Source organism: Pelobates fuscus, chromosome 5 (genome assembly GCF_036172605.1).
Source record: "Pelobates fuscus isolate aPelFus1 chromosome 5, aPelFus1.pri, whole genome shotgun sequence".
NCBI lineage: Eukaryota > Metazoa > Chordata > Amphibia > Anura > Pelobatidae > Pelobates > Pelobates fuscus.
Window position 1 is genome coordinate 72,945,816 of NC_086321.1, and position 19,077 is coordinate 72,964,892.

General features: G+C 41.5%; 1 protein-coding gene across 2 annotated transcripts in view; it reads left to right on the forward strand.

The window, feature by feature from the left end:
- Positions 1–3,056, forward strand: part of WDR70 (WD repeat domain 70) — a 276,550-nt gene extending 273,494 nt beyond the window's left edge. For both annotated transcript variants that reach the window (XM_063456857.1, XM_063456856.1), the window contains exon 18: positions 2,843–3,056. In XM_063456857.1, the coding sequence (XP_063312927.1) occupies positions 2,843–2,930 (88 nt within the window). In that variant the 3' untranslated portion in view covers positions 2,931–3,056. The remainder of the gene's footprint in view (positions 1–2,842) is intronic.
- Positions 3,057–19,077: the final 16,021 nt, after the last annotated feature.

The following is a 19,077-nucleotide window of genomic DNA, read 5'->3' on the forward strand; positions in this document are numbered from 1 at the left end:
TGTGCTAAATTGTTGTCTGGATGACCTAAAATCCCACAGTTTATGCCATTATAACTGTCTCCCATGTACTTGTTCATGTTATTAGCCGATCTTTATGCAAGATGAATGAATCATACAAGCTGAGTAAGATTGAATAGTAGGAATTTGACCTTCAGGCTTCTGTCAAAGCTTGATCTGATGCTCTTTAGTGCCTTATTTAACAGATACAAATGTATTCTTGTATTTTATTCTGCTTTAATTTGTGTTGGGGTTTTTATTGCACTCTGTGTTTAAAAGCCACTGATGTCCACAGACTCCGATAATAAACATTTATTTAGTTTTCATTTAAAATCCTTTGCAGTGCAGCTAATAATTTGATCATATAATTTTTTTAGACATTTCACAGTTTTTTATGTACTTTCTTGTTTGGCAAGAACATTAAAATATTTTTACGAAGTCATGTTAAAAAAACTGTACATTTATCAGATTTTCAGATATTTTCTGCGATCATGTGTCAGTTGGGTGAAACCTGAATAGCTTAAACAGTCAAATCAACGCACATTCTACGTTTTTATTCTCTTTACAAACATTTTTTGTTTATTTTTATTTCAGAATCTGGGGAGTCCTATCTCTGTAACGGTTTATCTGATCCCTTTAGGGGACTATGCATGCATGCAACATGTTCTTACTACTGTATAAATCGACTATGTTGTCCAAGATATGGTACTAATTTCTGCTGGATTGAACTGCAAACGTGGTTTGAATTTCATTTATGAAATAACAAATTACATGGCGTTTAGAAAGAGGTAGAAAACTAGAACATATATTCTCTTACAAAATAGTAATGCAAATGTGAAATGGAACTAAATTCTTACTTGTGATAACATAGTCTAGTCCTGAGACTCCATGACACAGTAGTAAAGGAAATAGACAAAACTGATAATGTTCAGGTCAATGGATGGAGTCAGATAAAGGATTGTTGAGGTCTCAGTTACCTTATTTGAGGGCAGATACATCTCATAAAGTAAGGCGTCAAGGTAGTAAAATTGTACAGTAATTATTTATCAGGGTCAGCCAGAGGCGTAACTAGAAACCATGGGGCCCCGGTGCGAAAATTGCCCTGGGCACCCCATACATCTACCTCCCACCCCATATGTTCCTCCCACCCCACTCGTCCCCGCCCCCCCAAACATGCAGACAAACAGATACACATGCACACACACACATAGACACACACATTAATAAACACATACACACAGAGACCCATACATAGACATACACACAGACATGTAGACACGCACTAACAAACACACATGCACTAACAAACACACACACACACACATACACTCATAAATACACACAGACACATACACAGACACACACTCACAGACAAAACACAAATTATTCAGATTTTTTTAATTTAGAAATGTCCACCCAGCTCCCCTGCCTGATAGCTGGCGTGGATCTGTCCCTGAGGTCCAGTGGGGCTTCAGTGAGGCGGGCGGCTGTGTTCCCGGCAGAGGCGGAGAGGGACCTGTGTTCTCTCTGCTCCCTCTGTCGCGCGGGCCATCTACTGATGCCGGGAGCCGAAATATGACGTCATATTCCTGCTCCCGGAATAAGCAAACGTTGTGCGAGGAGAGCAGGTAGAACACAGCTCCCTCGCTGCCTCTGCCTGGGGGTCCATTAGGTGGCCAGCAGGTCACCTCTTGGCCCCCCCCTATGACAGGAGGAACACGGGGGGCTGCATCCCGGTCTTAGTGAGCACTTTCTGACAGACCGCTCGGCCACACACATGCAGGAGGGGAGCAGCACAGCTCTCACCTCCTGCCAGACACCCGCGAACCTAGGCCGGTACGGCTGTGCACCAGCCCGGAAGGTATCCAGGTGGCCCACGGTCGCAGGGGTGGTGGCTGCGGCCAGGCCCCCTGGAGTGAGGGACCCAGTGCCAGCTGCAACCCCTGCGACCATGGTAGGTACGCCACTGGGGTCAGCATGCCTCCAAACCATTCTGAATCTGTCCCAACTTGTTCTTTGGTGTACCACTTTTGGGGGGAAACCAGGGAACTGTCCCCAAAAAGTGTAGCACAAATACATCATTAGACACACGTGCGCTATGTTGAGGACTCCAGGACCCTGCAGAGAACACTGAAACAGAGTTCCCTGCAAGTCCTGCCCTCAGTGGGCTTTCCTGCTTGATTGTCATGCATTCACTCAAGGCCGAGACACCTGGAATTTGAGCGAACCCGCTCCTCTTTTGGATGAAAATGTTGGGGTGTATGGTGCCAGTGTTGTGGCAAAAACAATTCCAGTGCCACCTCCAATATCAGTCTGCAGGCCAATGTGTGTAGCTTCAGGAAATTTCTAAGAGGAGACAGGGAAACCATGTCACTCGCTTGGTCAAGATAATGACTTGAAAAATTAGTTTGGAAATTATCAGCATTAAAAGAGATTGCTTTGGAATGTTTATTACGGTTGGATACAAACAATAAGAATTATGGTAGCTTATTTGTGTTTGGGGAGTGGTGAACAACATATATTAGATGTTTTAGGCCATCAACATCTGTCAGAATTTGAGATTTCTAGCTCAGGTGCTTTCAGTTCTCCTTTTACATATGCAAACTTATGTCTCTTCCTTCTCTTTAGTAGTTAACAAAACTGAATCGCTATTATTTATATTTACTAAAATACATGTCCCACTTCAGTGTCTCTTCTATTTCTGTTCTGTTTTAATACTGCTAGAATTCTCGTGTTTCACTTTTATCTGTTCTGATCCTTTTGTAGAATAAAGCAATCTGTAAATATCTAAAAGCCATTTACCCATCAGTTCATTTAATTTTCCAAATGGTTTCATATGTTTCAGAACGCAACCCAATGCCGTTTTTGCTGAGGTGGACTCCGATGAAGATGAACCTGACAATGAGCCGGAGTGGAAAAAGCGTAAAATTTGAAAACTAGAAGTGAGAAAGTTCAACTCACTTTGGTAGAGCTACAGTAGCCACAGGATCTGCTGATCTCTCTGTCTTTCCAAAAAAAAAAACACAACCATGAAAGTTTTAATCCAAAATATGAACATTTTCAGATATTATTTTTATTGGTCTCTTCAACTTTGGGTTGTTTTTTGTTTTTGTTTTTTTTAATAAAAATAAAGAAATAATAATTGTATGTCTTGCTGTAGAATTTTCAAGCAATTTATTAAGACGTTTCTACCAGATGGCGTAAGTGTTCTCTGTGACTAAACTAAACTTGTAGTTTTTGTGAATTAAATCAGAACGAATGTTACAACTGAATCAAATATAGGCAAGTTGTGACTGGAATGCTGGAAATGTCTTTCCTCAATTTTTCCATTCAGATTGATTGTGCCAAAATAGCCCTCATAATGTAGCAGACTTTACATGTTTGACATAATATTATGAGTGATAGATGCTGGGTTAACAAAGCTTAAAGGAATACTCCAGGTACCATAACAACTTCCTCAAAATAAAGTTATGCTGCCAGTAGGTCATCAGGCACTTTCTTACCTGAAGGGGTAAAACCGTTCTCAAACAATTTAATCTCAAGATGTCTCCAGCGCCAGATCTCAAATTCCCCCCAGAGGCATCCGGCTTCTGAAATTTACTTTACTAAGAGGCAGGGGCGCTGCTGATTGGCTAGAGCAGTCGACTGGCGCTCTAAATCAATGAGTAGTTCCCCATTCATAAAAAAAGGTATGTACCCTAATACGAAACAAATGAAAAAACAAGTCTTCGTGGACTGCAAAATATATAGAATACAAAAACAAGGAAAAATCAGAACAGATCACAAACACCAATACTACACACAGATGCGCCACTTCATTCAATAGCAACAGTACGCACAAACACACTTTTTTATTGTTGCAAGAAAGTAATAAATTCTGTTTATTGCATTATGTAAAGTTATTTGTGCCTGCTTTTTTTTTTCGTGTTTGTGCATGTCTGTGTGTATATATTTTATTAATTTAGCTCTCCGTACCTATTTCAGTGGACATTTTGGTCCTCTAGAACAAATGAGTTTGATACCCTTGCAGTAAATCATTCTCACGATAGTCTACTTTATGCAAATATGTTGAACTTTATCTTAGTGCCATACCTATTAATATTCCTTAACTGATATAACTTTATAATATAATGAATATTCACAAAACCAAAATATTTTGTATTGTATTCCTATGTAATATTTGACCAACTTCCAACATCTTAAATTCTTTCTCTTTGGCCCAATAAAATATGGCATAAAATAAAAATCTAACAACACTATTAAAATTCCAGGGTGTATTACTTAAAACAATAGAATGTTTTGGGGAAAAGAAAGCACAAACACCAAAAAAACAAAATCATTATAAAACCTACTCAGGAACTGATTTTTTTTAAATTGAATTATTGACTAAAAGTACTATTTTAAGTCGACTATAAAATAATTTGGTAGTACAGATCATAATCATTATAATAACTTACTAGTAATTATAAAAAGGAACACTCTAAGCACCATGAACACGACAGCTTATAGGAACACTTTATAGCGTTGCAAATAAAAATGTTTATTCCTAACGCTTTAGTGCCCGAGCTACCATTTAGGTGACCGGGCCCACCTCTGCAAGGGTTAAAAAGGTGTGCTCACTTACATTTTCTCCCTCAACATGCTGGACTCTGGTGTGCCACTCCTCTTTTTTTTTTTTTTTTTTTTTACTTTATTTCATCGGAAGTGCCTTAAACAATACAATTCTGCAGAATGGCAGAATATTTTCAGCTGCTGGGTTAAAGAGAAGAGGCTTGGCATCCAGACCACTTCACTGAGGTGAAGTGGTCTTGGCGCCTATAGTGTCCCTATAATTTTTGCTTTTTTGTAAAAAGTGTTTTAGTGCAAAAAGGCAGTCCCATTACTCTCAATTGTAAATACTGCTTTTTCTGAGACAAGACATTGTTTACATTTGTCTATAAGGACATCTCTAGTGGCTGTCACTTAGAAATCCAGAAGAGTTGTTTCCTGTTACAACCCTGCAAACTTTTCAGGACTTAGTAGTCCTGCAATGTTTGCTTAATGCTCCCCATAGAAATGCATTGAGATAATACATCTATGTGATTAAATGCTTAGTGGCTCTTCAATGGAGAAACACTGGACTAGCAGAGATTATCCATAATGATGATCTTAGCCCAGGGGATGAGTGGCGGCCATGGTGAGATTAAAGGCAAGTAAAACTTTATATATATACATATTATAATATAATTTTATACAAGTTACTTATGGATTCATTGTTATATATCAATCTATTAATAATAGTCTACTTAAACCCTACATGTAAATAGAATTCCAAAGGGTTACTTGTCAGATCCGAATGTGATTGGTTGACTGAGTTTTTTTTTTTTTTATATCACGAATATGCCTAGATAGTAAGAATCTACATCAAACCTCCTTATTGATTTTATTTTATTTTTATATCTAGGACGATAGCACATGCTGACAGGGTAATACTGTTACTTATTGTCAAAGCATCTTAGTTTTTTAACATTTACAAAATTGTGGGAAAGATGGAAGGAAACAAGCACAACCATCGTTAGCCAGGTTTACAATGACCAGACCTGACAAATTCCATCAGTTTCTGCCCTTTTTCCTACCAATTTCAAATTTCCCATAAAGGTCTACCAATTTTGCCTTGATAAATATGACCCAAAATATCTTCAAGATAATGTGCAGTATCGCCTTGTAGTAGTTTCCCCTCCCTTCCCAATTTAGTGGTCAGCCAGGCGCTTTATGTACTAGAAACTTTCGGAGCAAGAAATCTATGGGATATGTCCACCGTTTAAATTAAAGAATGGCTATGACTGGTATCGGCTACTTCCCAGTTAGAGCAGATCTTACTGCAAGAGGTTGCAAATCATGGGGTTAACTGCATGAACTTCAAAAGTGAAAACTATTTTTAATCGTTTGTTTGCATGCCTTTTTTTTTTTAATATTCTTTTTGTAATATCATTCCTCATGTGTACATCACAGTGAGTAAAGCAGTGCCAAAATTACGCAAAATAACAGACAGGAAAAATAAAAAGAGGAATTACACTTTCAGCCGTCTTCAATCATGTGGAATGAGAAAAGTTGGTTTTAAGTCACGGTAAGACAGCTAAATAGAATCAATATAATTGTTTCCTTGGCATGCATGTGGACTGTGTAAACTGCAATTTTGCTTGCTGGGGCTTAAGTGTATTTCGTGGTCTACCCCCTCGGTAACACTGGGAATGCATGCATCGAGAATATCATTCTAGTACCAGGTGGGCGTTATGGGAGCTAGTACATTTATACGTACCATATTTAGGTATACATGGCAAACATTGATATTTGGATAATGGAAAGAAAAATGAGTGGTCAGTATCATGTAACTAGGTGCGGGTCAGGCTACAAGATAATGAGAACAAAAGTCTATAGACTTGTATGCGCAACAGTCTACGGCAAAACAAAACAAATATTAAATTATAAAAAAAAAACAAAGTCATGTTAATAATAAGAAGAAAAAAAGAATTCTTAGCTTCTGTTTGAGTCCCAGTTGTCAATGGCATGTTTGCATGCCTTTTAACTTATTATATGTATATATGACAAAATCAAACGCTGGCCTGAATAGTAATTTAAAGTTTATTATTTCATGGACATAGCAAAGTGTGTTAAAAATCTTGTTAGGCACGTCCAGAAATCCTGGTACTCAAAAGGTTAAGAGAGAAACATTCAAGATCATGTGCACATTACTGCATTACTTATAAACTGGCTGAGATTTACACTATGTTTATACTGACATGATCTGCTGGATGAGCATTAGCATAGAGGGAATATCACCTTTTTCAGTCATCTTCACTCAAATAAATGTTACTTAGCAGGGAAGTCCTATCTATCTGTTTTTTCTCTGCAGCTCTCTGCGTATATTTCCAATAATCTTGATAACTAAAAGGCCATAGTGATGTCATGCTATAGAAAAAAATATATAAATGTATTATTTATTTTAATTTGTTTTCTTGTATTATTGTTTTTTGAATATGTACTATTCGCGGATGCATTATATGATAAACAGAATGCAAAGACGTATTTATGCATACAGATGCAGTAAGTCTTGAGAAAATTCAAAATAATGACCTAATGGCTTAAATTGCTAGTTCAAGCACCATGACCACTTCAGTCTGGAGTCTGTATGTGCAGTGTTTCACTATGAAATGCGGCAGGAGTTGTAACTCCACCTCTGGCATTGTTATTGGGGGGGGTCATCAGCCACTCGGGAGCTCTAGGGGCTTGTTAATGTGAATTCTGTGCAACTTTCATTGCGCAGTATTGCATTTATTGGCTAAAACCATTCAGCTGACACACTAAGCCAATGAATGGTAATGACTACGACCTCTTCTCTGGCTCTTTAGAAGCTGGAAGCGGTTCGCTGCACCACCAGGGAGCCTTCGAGTCTGCTGTGGGCCCATGTACAGTCCACTGTATTGGCTATGATGCCAGAAGTACCTAGGCATGGTTCCCTGGAACTCCAGTTCTGGGCTGGCCAAAGACACCCTTATGATGCTGCTGGAGGTGGAGTTACACCTCAGGCAGCTGAGGGGTTAATCTCTGGATGTGCAGCGTTTCAAAGCAAAATGCTTTATATACATACCCCAGGCACCATGGTCACTTGAAATCACTGAGGTGGTAATTGTGCTTAGCGTAACCCTTTAAATGTTAAAGTGCTGTGTCATGCCAAGGGTGCATAATTCATTGTTGCACTATAGAATATTGCCATTTAATGTAATTTATGTAGTCCATATATGACCACTTGGCTGAGGTCAAATGACAGAAGGGGTAATGTAAATAGCAGAGGAATGTGAAAGTAGGCAGATGGTTTACCATGTTGATTGATCCTTTGATTAAAGGGACACTCCAGGTACCCAGACCACTTCTGCTCATTGAAGTGGTCTGGGTGCCAACTCCCACTACGCTTAACCCTGCAAGTGTAATTATTGCAGTTTTTCATAAACTGCAATAATTACCTTGCAGGGTTAACTCCACCTCTAGTGGCTGTCTACTAGACGGCCACTAGAGGTCACTTCCTGAAACATAGCACAAATTATCTGTGCTAGAGCGTTGCTGGACGTCCTCACGCTGCTTGAGGACCTCCAGCGTCGCTCATTTCCTCATAGGAAAGCATTGAAAATATTTTTCAATGCTTTCCTATGGGGAGGGCGCATGCGCGGTATTGCCGCGCATGCGCATTAGGTCTCCTCGGCCGGTGGGCGGGATCAGTCTCGCCCACCGGCCGACGGAGGCAGTAGGAGGAGCGGCGCGGAGGAGGAGACAGCGACGAGGGACATCGTCGCTGCCTCAGGTAAGTGACTGAAGGGGTTTTCACCCCTTCAGTAACCGGGGATTGGGGGGTGGGAGGGAGAGGGTACCTCCAGTGCCAGGAAAACTGATTGTTTTCCTGGCACTGGAGTTTTCCTTTAATCAAAGACTCTGCAAGGTGTGAGCAGTAACACATAAGTGGCCTGGAAGTCTGGTTTAAATATAAACTAACTCTCTAAATTGCCATATGTCTAGCTTCCCTCTTAGATAGGAGGTCCTTTGAAATGTTAATGACCATTAGCCTTGTGTTCCAGTATCATATCCAAAATAAACATAAATATTTACAGATTACATCACAGAGTAATAATTAAACCTAATTTTTATTTTATTTAGAATGCGATTAGCACAATCTTCTAATCAAGCCCAAACATGATTTGCGTAACTTAACCATAGGGGAAGGGATTGTGATGTCCGCTATATTGGGTCACAAGTAAGGAGTGTGACATATCGATGGAATTGAAAAATGGTAACAAATTCATAGATGCAATTACTATTTCTGTGGCAAGTACATACAGGGAGTGCAGAATTATTAGGCAAATGAGTATTTTGACCACATCATCCTCTTTATGCATGTTGTCTTACTCCAAGCTGTATAGGCTCGAAAGCCTACTACCAATTAAGCATATTAGGTGATGTGCATCTCTGTAATGAAAAGGGGTGTGGTCTAATGACATCAACACCCTATATCAGGTGTGCATAATTATTAGGCAACTTCCTTTCCTTTGGCAAAATGGGTCAAAAGAAGGACTTGACAGGCTCAGAAAAGTCAAAAATAGTGAGATATCTTGCAGAGGGATGCAGCACTCTTAAAATTGCAAAGCTTCTGAAGCGTGATCATCGAACAATCAAGCGTTTCATTCAAAATAGTCAACAGGGTCGCAAGAAGCGTGTGGAAAAACCAAGGCGCAAAATAACTGCCCATGAACTGAGAAAAGTCAAGCGTGCAGCTGCCAAGATGCCACTTGCCACCAGTTTGGCCATATTTCAGAGCTGCAACATCACTGGAGTGCCCAAAAGCACAAGGTGTGCAATACTCAGAGACATGGCCAAGGTAAGAAAGTGTCAGGGTACCTGAGGCCTCTACCTCTAAGGGAGGTAGAGACTTGGTGGTGTATCCGTCCAGGCGAGCTGTCTCCTCCGTTCCTCGCGGTTCATCCAGTCACTTAAACACCGGCCGCGAGGAATCCACGTCCTTTTCTAGCAGGACGCTCAATACGTGACGTCATGACGCTAGCACGAGCAATCTGTCACTCAAGTGTCCGATATCCAATCGGTACTTGTCAGAGGCGTGATTTCCATCCAGAACCAGGGTATTTAAGCTTACTCCTTACTTCAGCTCATTGCCCTGTCGTGGTTCTAGCTTGTCTAGTCACTCAGTGCTCTGGTATTCTAGTTTGCTCTATTGGTTTTGACTCGGCTCGTTGTACTACCCTGTTTCTCTGTTATCCCTTGACCCGGCTTGTCTCTCGCTTATCTGTCTTCTCGTTCCCTCGACCTCGGCTTGCCTCTGACTATTCTTTACTCTCGGTACGTTAGTCCGGCCATTCTAAGGCCCGGTATACGTACCTTTCCACTCTTTGTACTCTGCGTGTTGGATCCCTGTCCCGATCCTGACATTACGACAGGGCCAATGGATCCTGCAGGTACAAACAGTCAGCTTGGTTCTTCGGATCCCAGGTTTGACGCCATGGAACATAGGATGGATCAGATGGCTTTGGCACTACAGGCACTTTTGTCTCGTGCTAGTAATCCACCTGAGGAGACACGTACTCCTTCTATCTCTCCTGCAGTCTCAGGTCTAGAGGTAGCCACTGTAGGTGCTTCTTCCCGTATTACCCCACCAGTACGTTATGGCGGGTCACCGGAGAAGTGTCGTGGCTTTCTAAACCAGATTAGCATCCATTTCGAACTACAACCCCGCTCTTATCCTACAGATAGAGCAAAGGTTGGATTTATTATTACTCTGCTCATTGAAAAAGCTTTGAGATGGGCCAATCCTTTATGGGAGAATGATAATCCACTCGTCTATAATTATAATGCCTTTGTAGCTGCGTTTAGAAGAACTTTTGACCCTCCTGGCAGAAAGGTCAATGCAGCTAGATTAATGTTGCGCCTTAAACAGGACAATCGAACACTTGTGGATTATGCACTAGAGTTCAGATCCTTGGCGGCAGAAGTTAAGTGGAACGAACAGGCTTATATAGATGTGTTTCTGAATGGGTTATCAGATGTAATTCTTGACGAGGTCGCTACTAGAGAACTCCCTGAAAATTTGGAGGATTTAATTTCTTTTATATCTCGTATTGATGAACGCTTAAGAGAGAGGCAGAACACTCGAGATAGGACCCGTAGACCCTCCTTTAAACTAGCGCCTACCTTTCAAATCTCTGAGTTCGAAGACTTACGTATTCCTGAACCTATGCAGATAGGCAGTACTCATCTCACTGAAAGGGAGAGACAGTACAGGAGAAGGGAGGGTTTATGTATGTATTGTGGAGTCAGGGGTCATTTACGCCTAAATTGTCCCAATCGTTCGGGAAACGCTCGCACCTAAGTTCCTCTAGAGGACAGGCCTTGGGTGTTTCTACTTTGTCCTCTATTCACAACTACAAGGAGCTCAGGCTTGTGTTACCCGTTTCTTTAAAGTGGGAGAAGGGAGTAGTTAAGACTATGGCACTAATCGATTCTGGAGCTGCTGAGAGCTTTATAGATCAGGGTTTTGCTGCCAAGCATGCTATTCCATCCCAGTTAAAAGAGACACCTCTGGCTGTTGAGGCCATCGATGGTAGACCGTTACTTGAGCCTGTTATTTTTCATGAGACCATACCGATTAACTTGACTGTTGGCATCCTGCATAAAGAGGATATATCCTTGATGCTCATTTCTTCTCCGTCTATTCCCATAGTTCTGGGGTACTCCTGGCTGAGGAGACACAACCCTATTATTAATTGGGAATCAGGGGAGATAGTTTCGTGGGGAGAGAATTGTCAAGAAAAATGCTTGCGGAAGGTCTTACCTCTTGGATTAACTAATACATCGAATACCTCTGACAATCCTACAGAGACACAAATTCCGCCTCAGTATCTAGATTTAAAGGCAGTATTTGACAAAAAGAAAGCCGATACCTTACCCCCACACAGGTCCTTTGATTGCAAAATTAACCTACTCCCTGGTACCATGCCTCCCAGAGGTCATGTATACCCATTATCTATAAAGGAGAACTCAGTCCTAGAGGAATATATTCACGAGAATTTAGACAAGGGATTCATCAGGAGGTCCTCCTCCCCTGCCGGGGCTGGATTTTTTTTTGTTAAAAAGAAAGATGGTTCTTTGAGACCTTGTATTGATTATCGAGGCTTGAATAAGATAACCATTAAAAATGCCTACCCGATTCCCTTGATCACCGAACTCTTCGATCGTTTGAAGGGCTCTACAATTTTCACCAAGTTAGACCTCAGAGGGGCATATAACTTGGTGAGAATCCAGCAGGGACATGAGTGGATGACGGCATTCAATACTCGATATGGCCACTATGAATATACTGTCATGCCTTTTGGGTTATGCAATGCACCAGCAGTATTCCAAGATCTGATTAATGAGGTTCTTAGGGAATTTCAGCAAGAGTGCGTCATTGTATACCTAGATGATATACTCATTCATTCTAGTGACATTGAGATTCATCACAAACAAGTCAGGAGGGTTTTGCACAAGCTTCTCCAGCATGGCTTGTACTGCAAGTTGGAGAAATGTAGCTTTGATCAAACCCAGGTAACCTTTCTCGGCTATGTGATCTCTGGGGAGGGATTTAAGATGGATCCGGATAAGCTCCAATCCATTCTAGAGTGGCCTTTACCCACAGGTCTTAAAGCCATACAGAGATTTATTGGTTTTTCCAATTATTATAGGCGCTTTATTAAGGGCTATTCTTCCATTATTGCACCTATCACTAACATGACCAAACAGGGGGCTGACACTAAGAATTGGACTACTGAAGCTCTCCTTGCGTTCAAGACTCTCAAGGAGCTTTTCGCTTCCGCTCCAATTTTAGTTCACCCTGACACTTCTCTGCCATTTTTGCTCGAGGTAGACGCATCAGAGACTGGTTTAGGTGCTGTTCTATCTCAAAGGTTGGGTGTTGATAAACCATTACATCCATGTGGATTTTTCTCTAAAAAATTGACCGGTACTGAAAGCAGGTATGACATTGGTGACAGAGAATTACTAGCGGTTATCAAGGCTTTGAAAGAATGGAGACATTTATTGGAAGGTACATTACATCCTGTTACCATCCTGACAGACCACAAAAACTTGTCTTATATCGGAGAGGCCAAGCGTCTGTCCTCCAGGCAGGCTCGTTGGTCGTTGTTTCTTACCCATTTCAATTACGTTCTGACTTACAGACCTGGGTCAAAGAATTCTAAAGCCGATGCGCTATCTCGCCAATATGAACCCTCTGCTTCAGTTGAACCACTTTTGTCTTCCATTGTACCCAAATGCAATATTATTGCTAATACCAGTCTCAAAATTCATTCCCCGCTACTTGACCAGATCTTGAAGTCACAACATCTAGCTCCCGGAAACACTCCTGAGGGAAGAAACTTTGTTCCTCCTGAACTTCAACTGGAGCTCTTACAATGTTTTCATGAAAGTAAAATAGCTGGTCATCCTGGTATTCGCAAGACGTACTCTCTGATATCCAAGGATTTCTGGTGGCCTTCACTTCGTAAGGATATTGAGGAGTTCGTCGCAGCTTGTGAGACTTGTGCCAAGACTAAACTATCTCATGCATCCCCATGTGGCCTGTTACACCCCCTGGACATTCCTGAGAAACCTTGGTCCTGTTTGTCCATTGACTTTATCGTTGATTTGCCTGCTTCCAAAAGACAGACTGTTATTCTCACGGTGGTGGATAGATTTACCAAGATGGCCCATTTCGTGCCATTACCTAAACTTCCGACTTCCCCTGAATTGGCGGAGATTTTTGCGAGAGAAGTTTTTCGCCTACATGGGATCCCTTCAGAGATTGTTTCTGATAGAGGTTCTCAATTTGTCTCACGTTTCTGGAGATCCTTTTGTTCTCAAATGGGCATCAAATTGAACTTTTCCTCTGCCTATCACCCTCAGTCTAACGGAGCTGCTGAACGTACTAATCAAAAGATCGAACAGTATCTGCGTTGCTTTGTTTCCGAACACCAGGACGATTGGGTCGGTCTAATTCCTTGGGCGGAGTTCGCACACAATAACCTTGTTTGCGATTCAACTCGCTCTAGCCCTTTCTTCATGAACTATGGCTTTCATCCTTCGATTTTTCCTTCGGTTTCCTCTTCTCAGGGGATACCGTCGGTTGATGATCATGTCGCCAACCTGAAGAAATTATGGGATCAGACTCGACAAATTCTATTACATAGTTCCTCGCTGTTCAAGAAACACGCTGATAAACATAGAAGAGCGGCTCCTGTTTTTGTTCCTGGGGATAGGGTATGGTTGAGTACCAAGAATATTCGCCTAAAAGTTCCGTCCATGAAATTTGCTCCTCGTTACATAGGTCCTTACAGGGTTCTCACTCGTATCAATCCGGTTGCGTATCGCCTTGCTCTGCCACCTGCCTTACGCATTCCTAACTCTTTTCATGTCTCCTTGTTGAAACCCCTCATTTGCAACAAATTCTCCTCTAAGGTCTCCTCGCCTCGTCCTGTTCAGGTGGAGGGTCGGGAGGAGTACGAGGTCAGCTCCATCATTGACTCCAGAATTTCAAGGGGTAATTTGCAATATCTGGTCAACTGGAGGGGATATGGTCCTGAGGAGAGGAGTTGGGTACCTCAGGAGGACGTCCATGCTTCTCGCCTTCGCAGAGCATTTCACCTTCGCTTCCCATCTCGCCCCGGTTCATTCCGCCCGGTGGGCGTATCTGAGAGGGGGGGTACTGTCAGGGTACCTGAGGCCTCTACCTCTAAGGGAGGTAGAGACTTGGTGGTGTATCCGTCCAGGCGAGCTGTCTCCTCCGTTCCTCGCGGTTCATCCAGTCACTTAAACACCGGCCGCGAGGAATCCACGTCCTTTTCTAGCAGGACGCTCAATACGTGACGTCATGACGCTAGCACGAGCAATCTGTCACTCAAGTGTCCGATATCCAATCGGTACTTGTCAGAGGCGTGATTTCCATCCAGAACCAGGGTATTTAAGCTTACTCCTTACTTCAGCTCATTGCCCTGTCGTGGTTCTAGCTTGTCTAGTCACTCAGTGCTCTGGTATTCTAGTTTGCTCTATTGGTTTTGACTCGGCTCGTTGTACTACCCTGTTTCTCTGTTATCCCTTGACCCGGCTTGTCTCTCGCTTATCTGTCTTCTCGTTCCCTCGACCTCGGCTTGCCTCTGACTATTCTTTACTCTCGGTACGTTAGTCCGGCCATTCTAAGGCCCGGTATACGTACCTTTCCACTCTTTGTACTCTGCGTGTTGGATCCCTGTCCCGATCCTGACAGAAAGGCTGAAAGACGACCACCACTGAACAAGACACACAAGCTGAAACGTCAAGACTGGGCCAAGAAATATCTCAAGACTGATGTTTCTAAAGTTTTATGGACTGATGAAATAAGAGTGAGTCTTGATGGGCCAGATGGATGGGCCCGTGGCTGGATTGGTAAAGGGCAGAGAGCTCCAGTCCGACTCAGACGCCAGCAAGGTGGAGGTGGAGTACTGGTTTGGGCTGGTATCATCAAAGATGAGCTTGTGGGGCCTTTTCGGGTTGAGGATGGAGTCAAGTTCAACTCCCAGTCCTACTGCCAGTTTCTGGAAGACACCTTCTTCAAGCAGTGGTACAGGAAGAAGTCTGCATCCTTCAAGAAAAACATGATTTTCATGTAGGACAATGCTCCATCACACGCGTCCAAGTACTCCACAGCGTGGCTGGCAAGAAAGGGTATAAAAGAAGAAAATCTAATGACATGGCCTCCTTGTTCACCTGATCTGAACCCCATTGAGAACCTGTGGTCCATCATCAAATGTGAGATTTACAAGGAGGGAAAACAGTACACCTCTCTGAACAGTGTCTGGGAGGCTGTGGTTGCTTCTGCACGCAATGTTGATGGTGAACAGATCAAAACACTGACAGAATCCATGGATAGCAGGCTTTTGAGTGTCCTTGCAAAGAAAGGTGGCTATATTGGTCACTGATTTGTTTTTGTTTTGTTTTTGAATGTCAGAAATGTATATTTGTGAATGTTGAGATGTTATATTGGTTTCACTGGTAAAAATAAATAATTGAAATGGGTATATATTTGTTTTTTGTTAAGTTGTCTAATAATTATGCACAGTAATAGTCACCTGCACACACAGATATCCCCCTAAAATAGCTAAAACTAAAAACAAACTAAAAACTACTTCCAAAAATATTCAGCTTTGATATTAATGAGTTTTTTGGGTTCATTGAGAACATGGTTGTTGTTCAATAATAAAATTAATCCTCAAAAATACAACTTGCCTAATAATTCTGCACTCCCTGTAAGAGAAGATTGAACCAAATGTTTCCATGTGGATTGAAGTTTGTCTGGATCACAAGGGGGTGGTCACTTATAGTTACTATAGGTACGCCTTATCGCCACCTCTGGACGAGGCTTGGTAATCCACAGGGTATATATCCATTGATACTGAAGTGCGTATTGGACTTGCTTGGGGGCCAGAATCTAATTCTGAGTGAGTCACCATCTACCTTACCAGAGACCCCCTTGGCAGAAGTTTTACTTTGAAAACCTGAGTAAGTGATTAGGACTTCTATCATTTTATCCCTTTTGTTTTTATCTATTGTGGGTGTAACTAATTTGATTGTCATCTATATTTTTGTGTGCACTGTGACTATTTTTTGCTCATAATAAATATTATTTTATTAAGTTCTGCCTTGTAAAGAATCACATTACCTGAAGAGACTAATTAGTGTTTTGCAATTGCTTAAATATTGTGCTAAGTTGTATTTGGTGGGTTTTTAGAATTAAGTTACCTGGGGGACCAAGGCACTCCATTTATAAATTGTCTTGGTGGTGGCAGTGTTAAAATTGTAATATTATTATAATTATGGTATAGTGTGGGTGTTAAGGTGTTAAGGGGGATTTTATCATTATTTCCGGGCTAGTGCAGACAAATAGTGAACTTTAACCCTTTCGCTACCACAACTGCGTCACGCAAACTCTTGGAGTAGGGTCCGTTCGTGACTTGCGGTTTAGTATATGTTTGAAACCATGAATGTATTGTGATAACTAAAATATTATCCTAAGTGATTTCATCTTGTAGCAGTACAAGGAAAAAAAGAAATACTGTAGGTAGGAAGGAGAGAAGAGAAATTTTGAGCTTATGGATCAACGCTAATTAGTAGTTAAAAGGATGAAACCAAAAAAGATTGAGAAAAAGAAACAAACATACAGCAAAACAAACTGTAACTCAACCGGCACACCTCACCTAAAGTGTATTGGTGTTTGGAGAGCCCCTTATTGTGCAGGATTTTATAAATGTAATCTGTATGCCTTGCAGCAATGTTACAGGAATCTGAACCTCAAAAATGGGATTTATAAGAACACTGAGAATGGGGTAAAATAAGTTGCCCTTCATTTAGTCACTGTTGAAGTCTCAAGTGTGTTTCTACTAAAATGTGCAATTAAGGAGAGAACCATTACCAATACTATTCCCATCAAATCAGACTAATCCAGAGCAGTTCAGATCTGTTGGCAAGTTCCTTCTCACAAAGATAAAGCAACCTGACAATGGTTTCAGCATTTGATGGGCCTCGTCAGTGATGTGAAGATTACGTTTATATATCACAGGGTGTACGGGGTCCATGGATTACCCTTTAGACTTAGGGGGACCCTAGCAAATGGCAAAACAGAAGATAAAAAAAGCTAAAAACAAAATAGGCAAAATCACAACAGCTTGGGCTGTCATTTTTGGTGTGAAAATTCTGATATGCAAATGGTTTAGGGTCCCACATAATGGCACAAGTGAGCTAAAAGTTGTAGGAAGCCTGCGTAGTGACAAAAATAAATGTGAAAACTATTGTGTTTTTCCCCATTTTCAGTATTCTCATAAATTCTTAATTTTTTTATTTTTTGTGGGTAAGACTAGGGTCTCCCTAAGCCGAAAGAGTAATACAGATGTGGAATCCTTGCTCACTGTGCCTAGAATGGTATCAGCTGCACTACACAAATGAAGCCTCGGAATACTAAAATGAACATTTGGGGATGCTGAATCTCTTGTGCTGACTAGTCCTAACAGCACAGTTATATACTGATCATGTTGATAGTATCAGATATAGATTTGTAATGATATAACAAACGTGTATTCTTGACCTCTTAAAGCTAGTAAAACTCACCTTAGATCCAGCGCAGGCTCCGTCTTTATCCGCCTCCTTGGCTAACATCATCAGAATTGAATCCAATGCTTTCCTAGTAGAAGCCATGTACATTTACAACATATACATCTCCAACCAACATTTATATTAGGCTAACAGTGCAGTTCATTCTGTGACTATAGGAAAGCATTGGATTGGCTGAGATTGTTAATTCTGACGATCTCAGCCAAGGAGGCAGGCCGGGGCGGAGCCAAACACTGCTCTGGTTAATCAGCATCTCTTCATAGAGATCCATTGAATCACACTATGCAGCACTGACCCAGGAGGCACCTCCAATGGCCATCTGAGTAGTGGCCACTGTGTTTACATAAAAATGCTTGCAAGGACTGACTATACTCATCAGAAAAACGACAATAAGCTGTAGTTGTTCTTGTGACTATAGTATCCCTTTAAAAAGGAATTAACTGAACTGAAAGCTACAGAGGTTTTTTTTCAGTGTTTTCCTAAATTAGGATCTGAACCTCCACTTGTAATTGTTTGAATTTTGGGCTTGGTAGCTTCTTTGGTGCTAGTGCCTGCTTATTCCTTAGCATAAGCGCAGTAGGTGACCACAACTAGCAACTGATGACTGTACAGTGTTGAGATATATATGAGAGCTTTGTAAATATAAACTAATCACGAACATTGGACTATTATTAGAATTATTACAAGTGCTCAGTCACTCAGCAGCTGGGTGGCTACTGTCGAAATAAAGCGAAATTAGAATGTGGTTGTGAATGCCAAGTACACACACTACACGTGTAATGGTCTTCAATAGGGTGGTGCTTACTTCTGAAATTTGTCTGGCATATGTTTCTCTCTGTTTATTATGAGGAGAGAGGGTAATGGCTCTGACAAAAACTCATCCACAGCCACCCTGGATGAAATGCTCATAAAACCAGGCTGAAATGGGATTTCGATTATTTCTGCTTTGTTGCAGCCACTGGTGTTCCTGTAGGAGCAGAGATAGTTCTGTGCCAGTGATCTGGCTGAAACCTGCAGAGCGGCTGAATGGGAGATCAGAAGGCTGAGTGAGGGCCAGCAGAATTTGAGCATATCTGTGAAATGAGGCACTGGTTTGGATTACACAAGGGAACAGGCGAGCCTGCCAGATCTCCCATCTGGTGTCAAGGTGCTGAATGGAAGCTACTCCTGACAAGGATACAATGGGGATCCAGCATGAGAGAAACAAACAGTGCATTGTAGATCTGGATACTGTAATTGTTATTCTTTTAAATATAAACCTTTCATGTTTTTTTTTTGTTTGTTTCTTTATTTTTATTTTTTCTTGTGAACCTTTTGTACCCAGCCGTGTACTCGGGGACAGGTCTCTCCAGCACTTGGAGAGTAAAGCCC